Source organism: Nycticebus coucang, chromosome 18 (genome assembly GCF_027406575.1).
Source record: "Nycticebus coucang isolate mNycCou1 chromosome 18, mNycCou1.pri, whole genome shotgun sequence".
Lineage (NCBI taxonomy): Eukaryota > Metazoa > Chordata > Mammalia > Primates > Lorisidae > Nycticebus > Nycticebus coucang.
Window position 1 is genome coordinate 58,170,401 of NC_069797.1, and position 20,969 is coordinate 58,191,369.

At 48.5% G+C, this 20,969-nt stretch overlaps 1 protein-coding gene across 7 annotated transcripts in view; it reads left to right on the forward strand.

Annotated features, from left to right (window-relative positions):
* The window catches only part of ATP6V0A1 (ATPase H+ transporting V0 subunit a1), a 70,286-nt gene extending 51,508 nt beyond the window's left edge, over positions 1 to 18,778 (forward strand). For 4 of the 7 annotated variants that reach the window (XM_053569235.1, XM_053569237.1, XM_053569232.1 and 1 more), the window contains 5 exons: positions 3,280 to 3,387; positions 4,341 to 4,358; positions 9,297 to 9,414; positions 9,705 to 9,876; positions 17,258 to 18,778. In XM_053569235.1, coding sequence (XP_053425210.1) covers positions 3,280 to 3,387; positions 4,341 to 4,358; positions 9,297 to 9,414; positions 9,705 to 9,876; positions 17,258 to 17,351 — 510 coding nt within the window. In that variant the 3' untranslated portion in view covers positions 17,352 to 18,778. The remainder of the gene's footprint in view (positions 1 to 3,279; positions 3,388 to 4,340; positions 4,359 to 9,296; positions 9,415 to 9,704; positions 9,877 to 17,257) is intronic. The other 3 variants (XM_053569236.1, XM_053569238.1, XM_053569233.1) reach the window with 1 other exon arrangement.
* Positions 18,779 to 20,969: the final 2,191 nt, after the last annotated feature.

Genomic DNA, 20,969 nt, shown 5'->3' on the forward strand with positions numbered 1-20,969 from the left:
CCAGTGTAGAAACCTGCACATTCATAGGGTCTTCTTACGCCATTGAAGGCATCAGTATGATCACTCTATAAGAAGGGCCCTGGATTCTTGACCCTGTCGGGCTGAGGATGTAAACACTGATCTGTTATTGTTCTGTTCTTTGTTCTTTTGCTTATCTATAAGCGGTATATTACAGCTTAATTTTTCTTTTCTTCTGCTAATGTGTGTCTCTCATCTCTTCCTGTAATTCTCATTCCCTGTGTTCTGAAGGGATACTTGTGTCTGGCTGGGAGATTTAACCTATCTGCCTCTCACTGTTCCTGCTAGTGGGGGAAAGCTTCAGAAATGGCTTTCTGCTTTGGCACCTTGAATCCTGAAGCCTTCCTCCTCAGTCTATCCCAGCCCAGGATACAGTGGAGCCGCTTCCTGTGCCCTCTGTTGTACTTTCAGTGCACCTTGTGAGAGCTGTCAGGTATAACATGTGCATGACCTGAAGGTGCCCAGACTTCAGTGGTTCCCAAATCTGAACTACACATAGAATCACCTGATGAACCTTAAATTTGTTTCTTATGGTATTAAAATAAGATAGATAGGGCGGTGCCTGTGGCTCAGTGAGTAGGACACTGACCCTACATACCGAGAGTGGCAGGTTCAAACCTGGCCCTGGACAAATTGCAACAAAAAATAGCTGGGTGTTGTGTCGGGCGCCTATAGTCCCAGCTACTCGGAAGGCTAAGGCAAGAGAATTGCCTAAGCCCAGGAGTTGGAAGTTGCTGTGAGCTGTGATGTCACAGCACTCTACCAAGGGTGACAAACTGAGACTCTGTCTCAAAAGAAAGACAGATAAGGAGAAGAAGAAATAAAAGTCGCCCATAATTTCATGGCCTAGACAAGCCCCTAAGAAATAAAATACTTGTTAAGAAAATAAAGCACTGGCTCGGCGCCTGTGGCTCAAGCGGCTAAGGTGCCAGCCACATACACCTGAGTTAGTGGGTTCGAATCCAGCTGGCCCGCCAAACAACAGTAACAGCTGCAACCAAAATATAGCCAGGCTTTATGGCGGGTGCCTGTAGTCCCAGCTACTTGGGAGGCGGAGGCAGGAGAATCGCTTGAGCCCGGGAGTTGAAGGTTGCTGTGAGCTGTGATGCTAAGGCACTCTACCCAGGATGACAGCTTGAGGTTCTGTCTCCAAAAAAAAAAAAAAGCACTAGGCTAGAGAATGTACATAGTACTAAGTAGAAGAAAACCTTCTATCCTCACTGCATTTCTCCTCAAGGGTACGTTACTAGGGGGTTTGCCTCCAGTATGCACCTGCCTGTCATCTGTTGAGTGAGTGAGAGAGAGTATGCAGAGAGATACACACACATTAGGCTGGGAGACTTAACCAGTTTTAAACTGTAGCATTCTTCTGTCCCTTGATTTATTCAGTTTTCTAAAATTTAGTGTATCTTAGAGATCATTTCACAGTAATAATTCCTCTTTTTTATGTTAGCATAGCTACCATAAAATACACCATTGGATATACCAAAATTATGTAATCACTCTCTCCCTGATGGATCTGTTGGTTCTCAATTCTTTGCTGTTACAAACAGCAACACAGCCTGGGCATGGTGGCTCATGCCTGTAATCCTAGCACTCTGGGAGAGTGGGGCAGGTGGATTGCTTGAACTCAAGAGTTTGAGATTAGCCTGAGCAAGAATGAGACTCTGTCTCTACTAAAAATAGAAAAATTAGCCGGGTGTTTTGTCAGGCGCCTATAATCCCAGCTACTGGGGAGGCTGAGGCAAGAGGATCACTTGAGCCCAGGAGTCTGAAGTTGCTGTGAGCTAAGATGGCACCACAGTACTCTACCCAGGGTGACAGAGTGAGACTCTGTCTCAAAAAAAAAAACCAACCCAGTAATGCGGGGAGTATCTTGTCCATATATCTTGATGCTCCAGCTTTTGGGTTGCTGAATCCCAAAAGGCTCATGCATTTAAAATTTTGATAGACTCCTCACAATGTTTATACAATTTGTACTTGGGAAAATATTTTTTAAATACAAATTTCCTGGGCCTCACCCCATACCTACTAAATTTCAGTTTCTGGGAATAGTATTTGAGACTCTCTATTTAAAATGCATCTTTCAAGGTGATTCTAATGCAGCTGGTTCCCTGACCATGTGAGAACCACTGCTAGTGGAGGAGGGAGGATTTATGCAAACGCTGAGGTCTGAGCCAGTCAGTAAGCTGTGGCTGTGGCTAGAGGTGTGGTAAAAGAAATACACCAGAAGGGATGGGGGAAGCACAGGGCAGTTGACCAGATCTGCTTGTGCATTGTTTGTGCTGCTGTCCAGAGGCCATTTTGCAGGAGAGTTGTCCTAGAATTCTTGCTTCATTTGGCTCTGCAGACAGAAACCACATGAAGTAGTTCTAGGGGCTGTTACTTAAGTTTCTTTCATGCTGTGTCAGATTAGCACTAATTGGTATCTGTTAGACTTAATCTAGTTCTGTCTGACTTCTGTTCTTTTGCCCAAGTAAACCCTAGTTTTTTTCAAATCAAGTTGACTTTAACATTCTGTTTATGGAGACCCTGCTGCAGACTGTACCTGTGAAGTAAGAAACAGCAAATGCCCAGTTGGTGTCTGCCCACATGCCTATAGAAGAATTGTCTTAATACTGTAGAATCCTTCACTGAAGGACAGCAGCCCCCTGCCTTTTTTAAAAAAACTCAGTGTTCCCTAGCCACAAGTGAACTTACATTTTTCCTTCCCTGATCTGAAAAGTCCTTTGTTCCTTGGCAGAGAGCTAGTACATTTCTGGGAGAGGTTGCTGGAGTGTCTGGGTTCCTATTGAAAGCTTATCAGACCAGGGTACAATCATGTGTTGTTTGGCTCCCTCCCCTCCTCTTTAGAAAGTCTAGTCTTTAATTCCAAAAAAGCTTAGACTTTTGCAGCCTTTCCAGGTAGAGAGCACTTGTGATGAGAGTCTGTGCATATTACAGTTTTCATTCAAGCAGGATTCTCAATCAGCTTGACCAGGGCAAGCCTCTTGATGCAGCAGGCAAAGCTGCATATTTCCTGTAAAGCAGGGTGAGGTGGGAATTGTAGGCTGGGGCTGGGGCTGGGGCTTGGGCTGGGGAGGTGTCAGTCGGGTGAGAACAGTTGTTTTTACTTAGCTGTTCCATCAGTGGGTTTTGTTTTTGTTGTTAGAATATATATGCTTTTCTGAGGTTTGTATGTACTAACCGTCGCCCTTCCCACCTCACAGAATGCCACATCAAAGCCCAGGCAAATTCTACTCTTTCTGTTCATCTGTGTAGGGAACTCTCAACTTTGGTGGGATCAGGGTGGGCAACGGACCGACAGAGGAGGATGCTGAGATTATTCAGCATGACCAGCTCTCCACGCACTCAGAGGACGCGGAAGAGGTAAGATCCAGTGATGGGACCTCCTCTCCTTCCACCTCAGGTCAGCTCTAGCCTTGTGGACCTAGAAGACCTCGCTTAGTCTGCTCCTTGAAAAATAAAAATACTAATTAATAACCACCCTGCCTTCTGGACTTGTGAGGACACCACAGCTTTCTCCCATAGGCCCCTACTGCAGACCCCAGACGTTGCCCACAGATCCTAGAGCAGTTGTGCTCTGTTCTTGGATTCCGAGTTGCCTGCTGTGCTCTGCACACAGATCTCATTTACAGACTGCTGTCCTCAGCCTGAGGCAGAGAGCTCCTCACACCCCAGCTCTTACACCTGAACACAGATCATTAAGGACAGCTTCTTCGTCCCTTGGTCCTTTCAGGAGTGGTTCCAACTACATGACTGACCCTCTGTAGTCACTGGTACTTTGGAAATCCTATCCCACTGATGTTTCTTGTTGCATATATTTTGTTTGAACCCTTTTAATGTTATCTGCCTACTTTTTACAGGGAAAATGAAAAATTGTCAGGCCAGGTTAACCTTTTCCTTAACACACCACCACCAAGTTCTCAAAAATCCACTCTCCTTACCTAACTGCTTATAGCACAAAGCCTCTGAACTAAACTATTAAATCTCATCTGTTCATTTTGTTCTTTTTAAAGCAAATAGAATAGGAGTTGAGGACCCAAGTTGGGACTTTTCAGTGTGTCTAACCACTTTTGACTATGCAAATGGTTTTTTAGAATAGAAATCTTAAGGGTTGGGGTTCCTTTTAAAAATAAGTATCTTAATGCTCAAAATTCCTGCTCATTTTGCTTTGCGTGTGCCGAGGAAGCCTGCCTCCAACATGTTATCCCCATTTAATGTTAATAATCCTCCCCAAGAAGTATTCAGTAGTCTTGTGCTCATAACTTGTAGTTATATATGGCATGGCTTCCCACTAAGTGTAAATTTGTGTTTTCAAGCCTACCGAGGACACAGTGGTAAGATGAAAGCTGGCTTTGCCTTCATGTTTCTCTGGGCTTCTCTCTTCCCATCCTTGTGATTACTCTGCTGACCCTGCCGCACCCCAGGGCCACACACATGCCACCCCTGCATCGTGCATTTCACTGGCCATTTCTAAGCAGTTCATGAACCTGTGTTCTAACAAAGCTCATCTCCATTAACTGCATCTCATGTCGGTCACCTTTGTCTTTGTTTCGTTGACTTTGCTGATCTGATACCTCTGAGAATGGCTTTGAAGGGAGATACAAGTAATGTCTGCATTGACATTCTTGAAATGACCCCTCTTGGGGGTTAAATCCCACTGTCCTCTGCCTTCCTCTCCTGTGATGTTGTGGTTGCTCTACTCCCAGCTTCTGGAAGTAGCTGTTTCCTCCCTGCTCCTTTGAGTGCTCAGGGGCAAAGCTTACCCTTCCTCCCTGTCTGAGATGCAGCCAGCCTCTTCCTGCTGCCCTCACCAGCTTGATGATGCTTCAAGTTAGAGTCGTTGGACCCTTGCTTGAGGTCAGCTCTACCTCCATGTGACCCAGGTAGGAGGTAGACAGCTTTCAAAAGGAGGCTTTGCCTCCCAGGCACATCTCAGAAAAAAAATCCATCTGCATGAGAAGAGTTATTTTTATATCAGACACACACAGAGAATAACAGTGGAAGGAAAACTGGCTAAATATTCAGGCCAAATCTACAATTGAAGGCCTTCTAGTTCAGCAGTAATTCATTTAGCAACACACATGTTTTGAATTGGTTTTTTAAAAGGCCTTGCTGCACTGTTTGCATCTTCCCCTAAAACTTCTAAAATACCTAGACCCATGAACTGGACCCTTCCCTTTCCTGACTCTTCCTGTCCTCTCTAAAGGGGCAGCGGAATGGGAATGGGTAAACCTTTGCTGTTCTGTATAGAAATAGGCAGTGCTTGGTCTTCCTGAAGTCAGGAGAGGCTCCTTGGCTGGCATGAGGAGTTTCTGTGTTGCTGGACTACTCATCTGTGTGCAGTCACTGGCCAAGCTGCCTGGTGGGGTTGGGTGGGGGCACATTTCTTGCTGGTGAGGATCCCAGTCCTCTCCTAGTATCACCATCACCAACAGTATTGCTTTCTAAATGTCTTCGGAGTTGAGTCCCCAATGCCACAGTCATTGTCGAAGCAGTCTAACCAACCATTTTGTACCAAAATCCTCATTTATAGTCATGTCCCAGGAGTTTGAATATGCAAACAGGGTGGACCCAACTTAATCGGGGTTCAGCTTCCTTGAGCTTTCTAAGCAGTCATAGCATTTTATCTTTATCAGGCATGTACACAGTATGGTTCTCTATGGCTAAATTTAGATAACTTTGACAGTTGTAATCCAGTGATTTCAATCAAAACAGGTTCTTTTTTTAAAAAAAAGTTCAGCCCGGCCAGGGGAGGTGGCTCACACCTATAATCCTAGCACTCTGGGTGGCTGAGGCAGGTGGATTGCTTGAGCTCAGGAGTTTGAGACAAGCCTGAGCAAGAGCAAGACCCTGTCTCTACTAAAATAGAAAAATTAGGCTCGGTGCCCATAGCTCAGCAGTTAGGGCTCCAGCCATATACACTAGGCTTGGCGGTTCTAACTTGGCCTGGACCTGCTAAACAACAGTGACAACTGCAACAAAAAAGAAGCCGGGCATTGTGGTGGACACCTGTAGTTCCAGCTACTTGGGAGGCTGAGGCAAGAGAATCATTCTTAAGCTCAAGAGTTTGAGGTTGCTGTGAGCTGTGATCCTATGGCACTCTACTGAGGGTGACATAGTGAGACTCTGTCTAAAAAAGAAAAGAAAAGAAAAATTAGGGCAGCACCTGTAGCTCAGTAAGTGGGATGCCGGCCCTATATACTGAGGATGGTGGGATCGAACCCAGCCTCGGCCAAACTACAACAAAAAAAATAGCCAGGCGTTGTGGCGGGTGCCTGTAGTCCCAGCAACTCGGGAGGCAGAGGCAAGAGAATCATCTAAGCCCAAGAGCTGGAGGTTGCTGTGAGCTGTAACGCCACAGCACTCTACCAAGAGTGACAAAGTGAGACTCTGTCTCTAAAAAAAAAAAAAAGAAGAAAAGAAAAGAAAAATTAGTCAGGCATGCTGGTGGGACTTATAATCCCAGCTACTTGGGAGACTGAGGCAAGAGGATCATTTGAGCTTAGGAGTTTGAGGTTGCTGCAAGCTATGATGTCATAACACTCTACCCAGGGCAATAGAGTGACACTGTGTCTCAAAAAAAAATAAAAATAAATAAAATTCAGCCGCCTTCTTCTAGAACTATTTACTTGTCCCATGTAGGCCATTGCTTCAGCTCTGCGGAAGCATTATTTCCTCTGGAGGGCACTCAGGCCCATTGTTTGTCTGGGAAACCACTGAAGGCTGCAACCACTCATCTATTCATCCTCATTTAGGCAACAAGGAACCCTCAGAGGGTAGTGAAGCTGGTGGTGACACAGCCCTATGTGCATTGCTAGAATACCCCAGTGGCAGTGTAGGTATATTGGGTTGCGGAATGGCATAGTCTGGAAGTGTAGACTCCACCTAGTCTGATGTGATTCAGGACAAAAGGGAGGGGTCTTAAATAAAATGAGGCATTTGCAGGAGGAGTTGGAGAGGAAGGGGCCAGGATAAGACATTAAGGAAGGGAAAGCCACAAGGGCCTTATTGAAGGTGGGAGGTAGGAGTGAGTGAAGGCTCCAGACTGACTCTCAGGCTTGGGTGCCTGGGGCACGACTCGTGCCACTCTGGACGCAGAATAGAGGTAGGACTTGGTGGGAGCAGAGGGGAGCAGTTTCTGCACTGCGTTAGTGGGGTGCCTGAGGTGCTCTGAGCAGAGGGCGCACAGCAGAGGGGAAGAGGCAATGTGGAGATGGAGAGGTCATTTGGGAGGCCCTCTAGAGGTGGCCCAAAAGTCCTGACTGGCAGTCCCACAAGAAAGATGCAAGAGCTGAGGCTGGAACTCCAGAGAACATTGGCATTTGAGGAAGAGCCATGACAGAAACCAAGAAGGACTGTCTAGAGAGGTAGGAGATAAACTATGGGAGGCAGGAGTCTCAGAACCCTTCACTACCCTCTGAGGGTTCCTTGTACTGCAGAGGTGCAGTCAGGGCACAGACGTCAGTTTTCTTCAACAGCTGGGCAGTCAGTGAGGAGCCAGGGTGCAGCAGGGTGAGGAATGGTTGGGCGAGGAGGAAACTGAGGTAGAGAATGTGAAGAGGGAGTCTGCAGCAATTCAGCAGTCACAGCTGACTTATACAGGGCACCACAGGAGCGACAGGCTCCTTCCAGGCTCCTCCAAAGTGCTGGGTGGGATTTCTCACCCAGTTCGTACCTCACCTGAGAACACTTGCTGGAAGTTGGGAATGATGGCGGCAAGGTAATGCCTGGGAGGGGTGCATTACTCTCCGTAACTGTTTTTAGTGAAAGAAACTTGAGGTGGAACAGAAATGTTAAATGTGGCTGGTTCTAAGGGAGCCCCCCTTGTCACTGCCCTCACAGAGTACTCAGGAGTAGAGACCTGTGCTCCTTGGAACCATAGACTTTTCCTTCCTTTCAGTGTGGGCTCAGGCACAGCCAGCAGTGATGGGAAAGAGACCTCTTAACTGCATTGTTGGGATTAAGGGAACTCAAGGTAACTAGGATTACCCTAATTTTCCGGGTGAGGAGGAGGCATGAAGAGCATGTTCCAGGAGAAAAGCCCAGAGATAATCCTGTTTGTAGATAGAAGTGAGGGGGAAACGAGGCATTTGCCCAGAGTTGTGTTCATTGGGCAGCACTTCTCACCACTGGCTGCCCCCTCTGACCTCGGCCATAATGGCTTTATCAGCCCAGTTGGGCTCCTGGCATCTGCAAGTTCCCAAGGCATTTCTGGTGTCCTTTGGGATCAGTAGCATGTGAGTTTTGAAAGAACTGGTAAAAAATAGACCCTGACTTAAGGGTAAGGGCAGACAGGGAGACCTGCTGAGCCCTGGGTGTCTGGGCTCTGTAGGGAGGGTCCCAGCAAGGGAACCCCTATCGGCACAGCCCCAGGAGGACCAAGGAGCCTTTGCCCAACCTAGAAAAAGCCCCTGGGCTTCTAGAACATAATGAATTCAGAGATCAGAATTCACCCCTGACTATACTTGGAGTAGTCCTAAAAGTGAGCTTATTCCAGCCCACTCCTTTATTCTGGAAATAATTCTTGGTGTTGAAAGGAAAACTGGGAGAAAGGGAACATAAGGAAAATAGAAACAGAACAGGATTGCTGTTTGGGCTTAATCAACTCTAGGGGGCCATTCCAGCCATGGGGGAATTTGTAAAACTTTAGTCAAAATTTCTTTGTGTAATCTTTTCAGAAGTCATAGTAGAAAAAGGAGGTTATCTTGCTCCCAAAAGGATGTAAAAGAATAAGTAAAGTGGCTGTAGAGGTTTAGCTTCCTGCTCTCAGGTGTTTATCCCAAGCAGGGATGATTTTCTTGAAGTCCAGAAGGTGGGGATTGGCTCAGCCAGCCCACTGGTAGGGCCTCACCTCCCAGATCCAGTCACTTCTTCTGCCAGCACCCCTGACTTAGCACACGCTCCCCTCAAGAGCTCAGAGCCCAGCAGGGACGAAAACAGGTATGTTAAGAAGAATCTCATTAAGATGTAGTTTAATAAAAGGAAATATCCATGGAAAAAAAAAAAAAAAAGATGTAGTTTAAGATGTAGCGTATGGGGATATGGAGCTATCCCAGTTGAGGGTTAAGCCAGGCAGGATTTCCAGGGAAGACATTGCTGAAATCACCACCTGAGCTCAACACTGGGTGCTCCTGCCCCCACAAAGGTGAGACACCAACCGTGAAGAGTGCAACCCCCTGCCTTGGCCCACACTTAAAGTGCCAAGTGGCTCAGGACTCCTGCACCTTCCCCTCCTAGCCTTATCTCTTCTCTCTGGTTTCCTCCCATGGCAGTTTGACTTTGGGGACACCATGGTCCACCAGGCTATTCACACCATCGAGTTCTGCCTGGGCTGCATCTCCAACACTGCCTCCTACCTGCGGCTCTGGGCCCTCAGCCTGGCTCACGCACGTGAGTGTATTTCTCTCTAGAACTATGGTTTTCCCCTTCCCTGGGTACTCCCTCAGGTGGGGGGTGAAGTGGAGTAGAAATGTTGTGAAAGTTCTGGAATTATCGCGATTTCTGAACCCAGGGAGAATGAGTACAGAAAGGAAGCTTAGCACTTGTGTTAGCACTGTATGGGTGGTCCCACTAAGGCCATGGGAAGCCAGGATGCAAGGAGCCCTCAGGTGAGGGAGGACAGAACAAATGATCTACAGCACCTCTTCCCAAACTAAAGCACGTGTCTTCTCGTCCCCTAGAGCTGTCTGAGGTGCTTTGGACCATGGTGATCCATATCGGCCTGAGTGTGAAGAGCTTGGCAGGAGGTTTGGGACTTTTCTTCATCTTCGCCGCCTTTGCCACCCTGACCGTGGCCATCCTCCTGATCATGGAGGGCCTCTCAGCCTTCCTCCATGCTCTGCGGTTACACTGGTGAGGGGCAATGGGATGGGGAGGGAGGTGGCAGGGGACATGTCCTTAGCTGTAGTGAGAGGGCCTCTTTCCCAGAGGCTGTGCTCTAGGAAGTGTGAGCTCGCCTGGCATGAACTTCACACAGGACCTCCAAGCACCAGCCTTGGCAGTGAGCAATAGAAACTGGCCACAAGAGAGCACAGCTCGTTCTTTGCTAGGTTCCAGGGAGCAGCCCTCAGGAGTGGTGGCTCAAGTGCTCTTGATTATGCCTTAACAGAGCTGTGAGGTCTTATAAGTTTTGTTTGTTTGAAGGTTTCTGGTTTTGTTCTTTGCTCTGGCATGTAACTCTACTGTGCTCAGAACAATGAAAGCAGTTCTGGAATATACTTTCAAGTCCAGGAAAGAGGTAGAACGCACAGCTTGTCCCCTTTGTTCTGTTATTATGCCAGGGGTCTTTGGTAGGACATTTGACAGCTCCACTGGGAGCTGTCCCGTTATAGAATGGGATTCCTAGTTCTATAACATGGGGGTTGGTACACCAAAGGCAGCTTCTTCAGAAGCGCAGGTTTGGGGGAAGCTTGTTTGTTTTTTTAATGTAGCGTGTGACTTTTAGTGTCTCTGCAAAGGAAGAGAGCTCAGTCTCAGGCAGTGGGAGAGATGGGTCTGGGTCTCAGCTGTGACTGCAACCTCACACGAGGGTTATCAGATTCAGCAAATAAAAATACAGAATACTCAGTTAAGTTTGAATTTCAGGTAAACAATATAGTTCTTTAGTATGAGTATTTCCTGGATGTGCATGGGACATACTTAAGCTAAACACTGGGCAGCCTGTCTTTTATCTGACTGGTCTACCTCAAACTCTATCTCTTGAATCTCCATGTCCTTCTTTTATGTATGTTGTAATTCTCCCTCTTTGAAGGAATCTCAGATTCCATTATTTCTGGAAGCCCTGGACCCTCACCTTAGAGCAGTGATTTTCAACCTTTTTTAACTCTTGGCACACTTGAACTTATAGTTAAACTTCCGTGGACACTTAAATGGTGATTTAAAGAAAAGTTAAAGAGAAGAATATACAAAAAAAAAGAAAGAAAAGAAAAAGAAGGATAAGAATATACTTACTGTGCTTTGATTTTTTTTTTCAAAAATAACCTGAAAATAATTTAATTAATGGTCTTTAAAATTTCTCATGGCACACGAGTTGGAAACCACTGCGAGAGGAATTCGCACACCCATTATTCTGCAAGTGTAGGAGTCATGATCTCACTGGCTGCACCTTAGGAACCTCTAGATGGGAAGCTTGTGTGGCGCTAATGATCTGAAGGCCAGAAGGCGGCTTTAGATATCTTAGTTCTCCAAATCTGAAGAAAATCCAGCATCTGAGCCTGAGAAACCTCTTCCCCTTCCATCTTTATCTTGATGTTTCTCCTGACTGGGTTACATCTGAGCCTCCTCAAAGATTCCACTGTTGGATACCTTTCTTCTTCTTCTTTTTTTTTTTTTTTTTTGAGATAGTGTCTCATTTTGCCACCCTCTGTAGATTGTTGTGGTATCACAGCTCACAGCAACCTCAAACTCTTGGGCTTAAGTGATTCTCTTGCCTCAGCCTCCCAAGTAGCTGGGACTACAGGTGCCTGCCACAAAGCCCAGCTGTTTTTTTGTTGTAGTTGTCATTGTTTTTTGGCAGGCCCAGGCCAGGTTTGAACCTGCCAGGCCCTGGTGTGTGTGTAGCCAGCGCCCTAGCTGCTGAGCTACAGGCGCCAAGCCAGTGTTGGATTATTCTTAATTCCAGAGTTGAAAAGTGAGGCACGGAAAGGCGAGGTGTGGCTGGGACATACTCTTCCTCAAAAGCTTCTGTGGGAGACTCGTCTGCTGTGTCAATAGGCACTGCTTCCCCTGGCCTGTCCTCCCTCCTCCATGCCCAGCTGGAATGTTTACTGTGGAGCCAGCAGGCTGGGTGCGCCGAGGACTTCAGATTGCTGGCTCCTATCCTGTTCTCAGCTTATCAGCCAGCTCTCTCCCCATCATGCTTCCTCAGCCCTTGCTTGGTATGAGGGAATGTCTGATTAACCAGCCTGTGGTGACTCACTTTTTCCTGCCCTCTCAGCCTTCTTCCTTTTCTATTCACTTCTGTGTCTCTTAAGCACTGGGCTCAGAGGGAGGAGTGACCATCCCACTTGGGTAGCTGGTTGCCTCCTCCCTGGGCAGTGTGGGGAGAGGTAGAGGCCCTGGAGCAGAGGAAGGTCATCTGGGCCAGGACCTCATCTCCACAGTGAGCTGAGGCAGGTTTGGATGTGTCACATTTTATTGCCAATGACTGCTTCCTTCTAAGGCTTGCTGTCACATTCCAGTGACAGGTCTTCCCATGTCCTTCTGAGTGGGCCTGAGGAAATGATTAGTGACAGAAGGGTAGGCTATTGACTCGGGCAACCTAGGTTTGAATCTCAGTTCTGCCATGCTGGGCAGGTGACCCTGAGCAGAATACTCACCTCTCTGAACCTCCCTCTCTTTCCTGGGACAGGGGACAATATCTATTGAGTTACTGTGAGTAAACAGAAATTTATGAACACAGCAAGTGCTGTCACACACCTAGGCACATCAGATGCCCCTGTAGAATGGGCATCTGACTGGGGTTCTGCCTTAAAGAAACTGGTTTTAGCCTGTTTAGAAGAGCAAGGAGGCCAGGCGTGGTGGCTCACACCTGTAATCCTAGCACTCTGGGAGGCCAAAGCAAGTAGATTGCCTGAACTCATGAGTTTGAGACCAGTCTGAGCCAGAGCAAGACCGCATCTCCAAAAAAATAGCTAGGCATGGTGGTAGGCACCTGTAGTCCTAGCTACTTTGGAGATTGAGGCAAGAGAATCACTTAAGCCCAAGAGTTAGAAGTTACTGTGAGCTGTGATGCCACCACACTCTACCAAGGATGACAAAGTAACACTCTGTCTCCAAAAAGAAAAAAAAGAAGAGAAAGAAGACCCCCCAAAAGGAGGTACATGGTACCATCTGAATGTCCTTCGGGTATAGTTTGCAAGGAACCAGCTTGCCATACATGCCGAAATTTTAAAAATTTATTTTGATAATAGAAGTGTGAGTAGAAGGAAAACTTGTGCAACTTCCAGAGTTCCATCTTTTGAAGGGTGGTCTTTGTGGCACATTTTCAGAGTCTCCCCCAACCCACCATCAACTGAAACAGGAGCGAGTGAAATTGGTGCTTGTGCGCCCCCACCTGGCTGAGTGTGGGTGTGCATCAAGGATGCATGTTTCTTCCCAGTCCAGTTCTGCAGGAGTTGAGAGTCATGCCATCTTATAAGGCGTGGGAACAGCTGGTCTGGCTGAAAATGACCATGGGAGTATTGCTATTGCTGCTATTTTTCCTAACATCTAGCCTAGGCATCTTCATACTCTTTATTCCTGATGTTTCTTAATTTAAGGGCCACTCCCTCATAGACTTAGAAGTTTTGGGTCTCTTCAGCAGGGACAAGACGAAAAACATTCAATTTGGTAACATATAAACCACTATTCTTAGACTCATGTAGGGTCATTAGAAGGTTGGTGACATGTTTGAAAACATAATGAGGAGGTTAATGTACTAATCTGCTAATTCTGTTTCCTTCTGAATTATGTCCTCCTTTCTACCCATAAAGTGTGCTTGGCTTTCTTGCCTACCATAATTGGGCATCTTTCCTTCCTCAGAGAATACAGAGGCAACGATGTGATTATAGTTATAACTGCGGGCGTAACGCTCATTTTTATGCAAAAAGACTGTTGACCCCTGGTCCTGCATTCCAAGCAATCTAATAGATTCCATGTACGTGTAGTTATGCACACTTATACACTCACAGATTGGATGATGGTTAAGGGAACAGAATGGGGCCAGGTGTGGTAGCTCATACCTGTAACCCTGGCACTTTGGGAGGCCAAGGCGGGAGGATCGCTTGAGGCTAGGAGTTCAGGATCAGCCTGAACAAGAATAAGACCTCATATCAAAAAAAAATTTTTTAAGTAGCCAAGCATGGTGGTGCATGCCTATAGGCCCAGCTGGCCAGGAGCCTGAAGCAAGAAGATCGCTTGAGCCTAGGAATTTGAGGTTGCAGTGAGCTATGATGTCACCACTACACTCTAGCCTGGGTGACAGAATGAGATCCCATCTCCACCCTCCCCCCCACACACAAACACACACACACACACAAAAAAAGAGAGGGGCGGCACCTGTGGCTCAGTTGGTAGGGCGCCGGCCCCATATGCCGAGGGTGGCGGGTTCAAACCCGGCCCCAGCCAAACTGCAACCAAAAAATAGCCGGGCGTTGTGGCGGGCGCCTGTAGTCCCAGCTGCTCGGGAGGCTGAGGCAAGAGAATCACATAAGCCCAAGAGCTGGAGGTTGCTGTGAGCTGTATGACGCCACGGCACTCTACTGAGGGCAATAAAGTGAGACTCTGTCTCTACAAAAAAAAAAAAAAAAAAGAGAGACCAGTATTTTTTTAGGAATACGGTGTTGTCAACTACTACTTGAAGTAGTTGGCAGAATGTCTGCCCCAGGGCAATAAGAACCCCTGAAGTGTACCTCCATGCTGACATCTTTGCCCTGATATCAGACAGATGTGTGTCTTAGGCCCTGAATTGCTCAGAGTGGCAGAAAGAGCCAAAGAAGCAGTTCAGCCCAGAATCATCTTTCCAAACTGCCTTCCCTCGGTTACACCCCCACCAGGAAAGGGAAGAGGCTAAGGACTCGTTCCCTTTTAGCCACTCAAGGAAACAAGGGTTCCTGTTACATGGCAGGAATGTTTTGGTCCCAGTGAGTCCCTCTGAGTCACCCAGTGGCCTTTGACAAGTGCTAGAGCTGGAAGGGGTGACAGAGAAACCCATCTGACTTCCTGCGATTCTCACTGTTGAATTCTAGAGGAGCACTTCAGGGCCTGGGGCATGACAAGACCTGGCCGGCTCCTGGAGCAGAGTGGTTGAGTGACCCTTAAAGAAGGAAGAATGTGCCAAGAGGCAGGTGGGGCCCCTCTCTCCCCAGCACAGAGACCCTCACATTTGCGCTGTTGCCCTGGCTGCGTGGGGAGAGGATAAGGAGCCTGACAGGGAAATTGCTTTCTAGCTTTGTGCTGGAGATTGGCGCAGGAGGGAAGGGAAGTCAGGCTGACCCCAGTATAGACCCAAGACATCCCGGTTGTGACCACCTTTGATCAGAAGCTTTTGAAAGGGGCAGTATCAGTTTTTGTGTAACATGGACCACCTGTCTGCTCCCACAGCAAAATTGCAATACCCCCTCCCAGGCATGTATCCCTGTTCCTTCTCACTGGCCCCTGTGGGTAGGTTAGGAAAGCAGCAGGTGCCACCCCACAAGGATCTGAAAACAAAGCTGCTCCATTCAGGAGTTTGGAAAAGAAAATTATTAGTGTGATTACCCAGCCAGAGGTTTGGAGTTCTGAACACCAAGGGGTGGGGTGGGGGGGTGCAGCATACATCGCCACAGCTGACATTCATCATTACATGGGCTGGGACCTTAAAGGGACTTCTCTCTCTTTTTTTTTTTTCTTGAGACAGAGTCTTACTATGTCACCCTCGGTAGAGTGCTGTGGCATCACAGCTCACAGCAACTTCCAACTCTTGGGCTTAAGCGATTCTCTTGCCTCAGCCTCCCAAGTAGCTGGGACTACAGGCGCCTGCCACAACACCTGGCTATTTTTTTGTTGTAGTTGTCCTTTAGCAGACCCAGGCTGGGTTCAAACCTGCCAGCCTCGATGTATATGGCCGGCGCCCTAGCCACTGAATAAGGGTGCTGAGCCAGGGGACTTTTCCACTATATATTGTTGGCTATATACTGGTGGCTATATATTGTTGAATGAAATGGGGACATTTAAATCTATCTCTAATGTTCTGAAACACCCTTGCTGTCCAATATGAAGAACTCCTACCTAACAGCAATAGGTGAGAAGCAGGGGCTTCCAGGCCCCACTGCATTTCCTCAGAGGTGGCCTCAGTAACCTGTAGAAGGACTTTTGGGGGGTGTTGGGACATGAAGTGAATCTAGGTCCTGGTTTGGAATTGCTCTTGCAGGAGCCCTGGACAAACTTCACTTTGAAGCTCTGTTTCAGTCCACCTCCTATGTCCTGTTTTCCCTGGGAACCTTGGCCCAGCCCCTGCAGAGCGTAGGATGAGGAGAAAGCAAACTGCCCTCCCTCCCACATGGAGAAGTCACTTCACTCTTCTCCCAGAAGTGGAGCTGGCAGCTCTGCCACTCAGGGTCCTCAGCCCACACTCCAGAACTGAAGCGGCCTCTGAGGACTTCCCTGTACCACTGGCAGACAGTCCTCCCAACCTCAGATGCCTGGCCACTTCTAATCCTGTCTCCTTAGCTTGGACGGTAGAAGCTCCCAGCTGAAGGCTGAAGCCTGCCTGAGGGAACTAGAGGGTTCTTGAAGCTCTTGCCCCACATGTGACCTGTCAGCTGGAGCCAGCTGCAGCCCCCATCCTCACCTGTTCTTGCCTGGGGGTTATGGGGCTCCCAGGGTCACACAGCACTCCATGGAAACTATTCTTCAGGGCAGCTCTTCTTGGCTTTTTTATCCTCTGAATCATGCACTTTTCTGCCCATATTTGGAGGTGATTTGGTTGCTGGGCAGTCATCCAGGGCGAGTATGCAGGAGGAAGCACAGCTGAACAGCCTCGCTCTGCTCATGGGGCAGTCTTCCACCCCCTCCTAAAGGGCCCCAAGGAGATCATTAGGGGTGGGTGCTGAGCTGCTGGGAAGGGAGTCCAGAGTCTGTTTTTCCTTTTAGTCCCCAAGAGAAGAATTCTTTCTCAGATGTTGTGGTTGCAGAGTATTTTTGCCATTGCTTTGTGCAGACTTCCCCTCCTGACTACCCCCCTTCATGGGAATTTCCTTCACTAAATGGAGAGCCTTCGGCATTCATTCCAAGCCTCCCTCTTCCTCCCTCCCCACAGAAAAGAAAGAAATAAGCAAACAGTGGCATTGGCCCAGGGTCCCTCAAGGGGGCTTCCCTTAGAGGTGGGCTGTGTGAGTCCCTGCCTGGGGGAAGGGGGGCTGTTAACAACATTGTTATTAGACTCAGGCTAACTGAACATTTTTTGCTCATGGCTCTGTACAAAGAATTGTGCATAAACACTCTGCTTGGCAGGGCAAAGCTAAAACAGGAATTGAGGAGAGACCAATTAAGCCATATGTTGAGCTCTTGCAGAGAGTGTGTCCCCGGCTTTAAAGGTGGGAGTTCTGTACAGCAGGGAGCTGGTAGAGCTGGCAGAGAACTGCTATCCCCAGCTCACCAGGACAGTGAGGTTTGGGGCAGGGTTGGGGAGGAGCATCTTTCCAGCTCAACTGTGAAGTCCCAAGGTATCAGAAGGTTTCTATGGAATGACAGCTTTCCTTTCCCCTTTCTCCAGGGTCGAGTTCCAGAATAAATTCTACAGTGGAACCGGTTTCAAGTTCCTGCCCTTCTCCTTCGAGCACATTCGGGAAGGGAAGTTTGAGGAGTGAGCCCCTGCTAGGACTGCGTGCCCTGAGCCACCCTCCACAGTGACTGGTTGGGCTCCTTTGCCTGTTGGTTGTGATCCCTAGGCACCAGGGCATGTGCCACCCCTTTCTGTGAGTCATTTAGCTAGAACCTGTCCTCCATAGTCCTCCCACCACCCCTTGCTCTGTGTGCAGTGTAGTGATTTCTGGAGAGAAGCTGGGCACTGGCTGTCACTCATACTCACTGAGCACCAGCGTTGCCCTCCTGGCCTCCAGCCAGCTAGAGACAGCCCTTCTCTATCTCCTACTTGTGAACCATCTGTGGTTCACACGAAAGCTTACAGCCCTTTGGGCTCCCCACACCTGTCATGGATAGAAGGAGCATCCATGCCACCCACATCTAGACTTTGGGCCTCCTGCACCTGTCACTGAAGGGGACACTCTTTAACATGTCCCATCCTCAGGTTAGCAGGGTTGGGTCCAGGAAAATAATCCTTTACCCACCCCCTTTGGGACTTGTTAGTCAGGAATTTAGCTTGAACCCCACTGGGCCACCCTGAGTGGCTTCTCTCTGTCATCCCCTAACCATATACTCCCATCCTCCCCCTTTTCCTGTGTACACCCTGCACAGCATCACACAGCTGTGAGTGCTCTGAGCAGAGGCCTGGGCTGGCTCATCAGCACATAGTGTTCCCTCCTTTGAGTTGGCCACTTCTCAGGCCTTGCATGGGCCCTGCCCTGGGCCAGAGTTCAGACTGATGCTCTTTCCTGGTGGAGACCCTGAGATCTTCCCTACCCACAATCATGATGTCTTGAATGTCAGGCTATATAGTCACCACAGCTGGTTCTGCCCATAGCCTGCCTTGCTGTCCCTATCAGTGCCCCAGTGCCCCCTCCCCACTTCTAAATTGACTCCAGGTCTCAGGAAGGGTGTCCTGGGCAGGGAAGGTCAGCATCACAGTTGATTGATATGAGAGGACTGCCAGAGCTAATGGCTATGAGGCCTGCACAGCCCCGCTAAGGGGCCCCATCCCCTGTGAACCCCCACACCGAGTTGTGGGTCTTAGAGCCTTATAATCATGTGTTGGTGCAGCAACCCTGGTTGCCCTAGCTAAATTCATGCCCCTGCCCTCTGTGGTAGAGATAATCCCCTGAGTCAGCCAGACCCGTGCCCTCCTCCCACCCTGGCTTCTCTGCTCAGAGCTGCCCACGCAAGTCTCCCAGCTGGCCTGGCCCTGGGCATAGGACACTCTACCCCAGCTTCACTGTGTGCCGGCCCATTGTGACCTGACCTGGCCCTGTGCAGAGTCCCCTCCCCTCTTGTCCTGGGTTTATAGGAGGATCTTTGCTCTGTTTACAGTGGGGTTCAAAGCAGAGTTCTTTGTCAGGGAACCTGCCCAAGGCCCTTCTGTTCAGACATTCCTGTGCTGAATAAAGTGTGTTTGACTCTTCCTGGGAGGCTGCTTTTCTCTGCCCACAGCCCCTGACTCCTCCCCCAGTACTGCTGCATTTTCTTCTGGTCAAAGGCCACTGCTGCAGTGGGCCTGGGCAGGCAGTTAAGTTTGTGAAATTCTCACCTTATCTCAAGTTTCCCAGGCCCCTCATTCCCATGAGCCAGAACAACTTTGCAGACACTGCCTGTGCAGGAGCCGACAGGAGTGGAGGCTGTCTTCATCTCCCTTCCCCTCACTGCACATCCAGTCATCCTGGGGAAGAGCGGCCTGGGCATCTGCCACCCCCTCTCCCTCATCTCCAAGCATGCTGTCCAGAGCTCAGTGGCCTGGCTATATGGAGTCCTGAGCCCTTCCTTGGCCTTGGTGTAAGTGTAGGTTCAACGTGGGTTTCCCTGGGCAGCTGGAGAATGCGAGGTGCTGAGGGAGGCAGGCAGCAGGCCGAAGCGGGAGATGGGCTGGGCAGGAAGGCCTTCCCTCCTCACTGCCCTGTGAGGCGCCACATTCCTTTTGGCACCCTCCCTCTTCATTCTTCCCTCCAGGGTCCTTCAGAGCAGGGGCTGCCCTAGAATGTGAACACCAGGCTGACTACTGCTGCCCTGGAGGAGTGAGGAGGGGCCAGAATGCCCTGTCCATTCCATGTTCCTTGTCCCACCCTGGCTTCACAGCCCTCTCTCCTCCGTAACTCTGCCACCTGCCCCTAGAGTAGGCCATGAGGTGCCCACACCCACCTCAGGTCAGTGAGCTCCTTTAGTCTCTGCCCAGTAATTGACTAAAAAAGGGAGGCCTGATAAGAATCAGGCCAATGAAATTTAGATCCAATTAGATAAGAATTAGATCCAATGAAATGGAATTGAGAGTCCAGGAGTAAACTCTAATATTTTTGGTCAATTGATTTTTAACAGAGGGGCCAAGATAATTCAATGAGGAAAGCACTGTCTTTCCAACAAATGGTACTGGTACAACTGGCTATCTAAGTACAAAGAAAGAAATTTGGACCACACCACACATAAAAAATTAGCTCCAAGTAGGGTTTGGTATGGTGGCTCACAATTGTAATCTGAGCCCTTTGGGAGGCTAAGGCTAGAGGATCACTTAAGGCCAGAAGTTCGAGACCAGCCTGGGCAACATAGTAAGATTCCGTGTCTCTACAAAAATATGTTTTTTAATTAGCTGGGTGTGCTGGTGCACAATGTAGTACCAGCAACTCAGGAGGCTGAAGCAGGAGGCAGGAATTCAAGGTTGCAGTGAGCTATGATGTTGCCACTGCACTCTAGCTGAGGCAACAGAGGGGGACCCTGTATCTAAAAAATAATAATTAAATTGGCTCAGCGCTTGTAGCACAGTGGTTACGGCACCAGCCACATATACCAAGGGTGTCAGGTTTGAGCCTGGCGCAGGCCAGCTGAACAACAATGACAACTGCAACAACAACAAAATAGCCGGCATTGTGGCAGGAGCCTGCAGTCCTACCTACTTGGGAGGCTGAGGCAAGAGAATTGCTTATGCCCAAGAGTTAGAGGTTGCTGTGAGCTGTGACACCATGGCACTCTACCAAGGACGACATAATGAGACTCTGTCTCAATAATAATTAAACCACAATGGGATAACTATATCACACCCACTAAACGGGGTATAATTAAAAAAAAAATAGCGGCGCCTGTCGCTCAAGGAGTAGGGCGCTGGTCCCATATGCCAGAGGTGGCAGGTTCAAACCTAGCCCCAGCCAAAAACCAAAAAATAAATAAATATTAAATAAATAAATAAATAACAGGCTATAATAAAAAAGATAACCACTGGGTGGCACCTGTGGCTCAGTGAGTAGGGCACCGGCCCCATATACCGAGGGTGGCAGGTTCAAACCCAGCCCTGGCCAAACTGCAACCAAAAAAATAGCCAGGCGTTGTGGCGGGTGCCTGTAGTCCCAGTTGTTCGGGAGGCTGAGGCAGGAGAATCACGAAAGCCGAAGAGCTAGAGGTTGCTGTGAGTCCTGTGACGTCATGGCACTCTACTAAGGGCGGTAAAGTAAGACTGTCTCTACAAAAAAAAAAAAAAAAAGATAACCACAAATTTTGGCTAGGAGAATTGGAACCCAGTTCGCTGCTGTTGGGAATGTAAAATGGTACAGCTGCTTTGGAAAGGAGTCTGGCAGTTCTTCAAAATAAACATAGAATGACATGAGACCTAGCAA